Genomic DNA, 1,941 nt, shown 5'->3' on the forward strand with positions numbered 1-1,941 from the left:
GCAAATTAAAACAGAAAATTATTTGATCAATCATTTGATGCTAAAAATTCAGTAGCTGTTCCTAATTTTTAAAATTCTAAGTAAAATAAGAATAAAAGAAAATCTCTTAAATATGATATTTTTTGCCTAAAGCCATAAGGAAAAAGAAACATTCTGAATGATGAGAAACTAAAGCTATTTTTATTAAAAGCAGGAATAAGTCAGGGAAACCTATTATCAACATTATTATTTAACATTGCTTGGTGGGGTTCTAGAAAATGCACTAGACCAAAAAATGGAACGCATGATATAAATTGAAGGAAAGCAGAAAATTTATTTTTTTGCCGATTATACAACTGTATACCTTGAAAACTCAAGAGGCATTATTGAAAAATCACTAGACTTTTTAAGAAAATGTATCAAAGGTAACTAAATATAAAATAAACACATAAAGTTTGGTAGCTTTTCTCTATACTAGCAGTAGCCAGGCAAAAATGGAAACATTGTGGAAAAATTCCCATTTACAAGTAAAAACTATGGTATGTTTAGGAGTAGATTTGGCCAAAGAGATATATTGAAAAAGCCATGAAACTTTACTAAAGAACACATAGCAATATTTGAATAAATGAAAAGACATGCTATATTATCGATTAGGGAAGCTTAGTATCATAAAAATCAATTCTATCTACAAAAGATATAAATTTCATGTAATGCCTATTAGAATCACACTGGGCCTTCTCTCAAAGCCTACATTCGCCAAGATTCACCTGGGCACAATTACTAAGGATGGAAACCTTACCTAAAAAGTTTTTATGTAACTCCATCATGTCACAGTTGCCTGTTGAAATGATTCACTGGGGTCTCCTGTTATTTAAAGAGGTAGTTCTGTCAGGTTTTGTTGTTGTTTTGCTGCTGTTGTACATTTGCAAAAAGTCAGACTGGAGCACAGAGTGGACCTTTGGGCACTGCCAGATGTTTGGTAGAATAGAATACAAAGCCTGTTCTGACCTGCCTTTTCTATTTATACCCACTCTGAGTGTTGCAGCCAATAGGGAAAGGCTGTGTATTAAGAAAAAGACTGATGGTGAAAGGAAAATAAGTTATCTGTGGCTCCTTTCAGGATTGTTCTCTTCCATCATGCGGGAGCTTGCCAACATCACCCATGATGGGCCCAAGTGGATTTTACTGGATGGTGACATAGATCCAATGTGGATTGAGTCTCTGAACACTGTCATGGATGACAACAAGGTATTGAGAGGGAAGGGAAATTTCCACAGCACCCCTACTCATCTATAAAACTGGTCCCCTAGGCATACCTTGATTCCACACAAGGCCTGGCCCTGATTAAGGAATTATTGACATTATCTTTATTTAAAAATTTTTCCAATTTTATTGAGATATAATTAACATATACCAATGTGTAAATTTAAGGTATACCATGTGATAATTTGAAATACATTTATAATGCAAAATGATTATCACAATAAGATTGGTTGATACCCCTATAACCTCATGATTATCTTTGTGTGTGTGTGGTGAGGATTTCTAAGAGCTGCTCTTTTAACAATTTTCAAATATACAATACAGTATTGTTAACTATAGTCACCATGCTGTATATTATATCCCCCAAATTATTCATCTTATAACTAGGAGATTGTTCTCTTTGATCACCTTCACTCATTTCCTCCCCTCACCCCACCTGCCCCATCGCTAGCAAGCATCATTCTACTCTGTTTCTGTGAGTTTGTTTTTTTCAGATTCCTCAAATTGTCTTTCTCTGTCTGGTTTATTTAGATTTCACAGTATCTGTCTTTCACTGTCTGACCTATTTCACTTAAATTTACGCCTTCCAGGTCCATCCATGTTGTCGCAAATGGCAGGATTTCCTTCTTTTTTATGGCTAATATTTCGTTGTTGTGTATGTGTGTGGAGGAGGTATATGTGTGTATATATGTAAATGCA

The 1,941-nt window shown here is 34.6% G+C and overlaps 1 protein-coding gene across 1 annotated transcript in view; it reads left to right on the forward strand.

The window, feature by feature from the left end:
- The window catches only part of DNAH9 (dynein axonemal heavy chain 9), a 327,356-nt gene that overhangs the window by 150,302 nt on the left and 175,113 nt on the right, over positions 1 to 1,941 (forward strand). The window contains exon 32 of the mRNA XM_023529851.1: positions 1,100 to 1,227. Within this exon, the coding sequence (XP_023385619.1) occupies positions 1,100 to 1,227 (128 nt within the window). The remainder of the gene's footprint in view (positions 1 to 1,099; positions 1,228 to 1,941) is intronic.

This window comes from Pteropus vampyrus, unplaced genomic scaffold (assembly GCF_000151845.1).
Source record: "Pteropus vampyrus isolate Shadow unplaced genomic scaffold, Pvam_2.0 Scaffold44, whole genome shotgun sequence".
Lineage (NCBI taxonomy): Eukaryota > Metazoa > Chordata > Mammalia > Chiroptera > Pteropodidae > Pteropus > Pteropus vampyrus.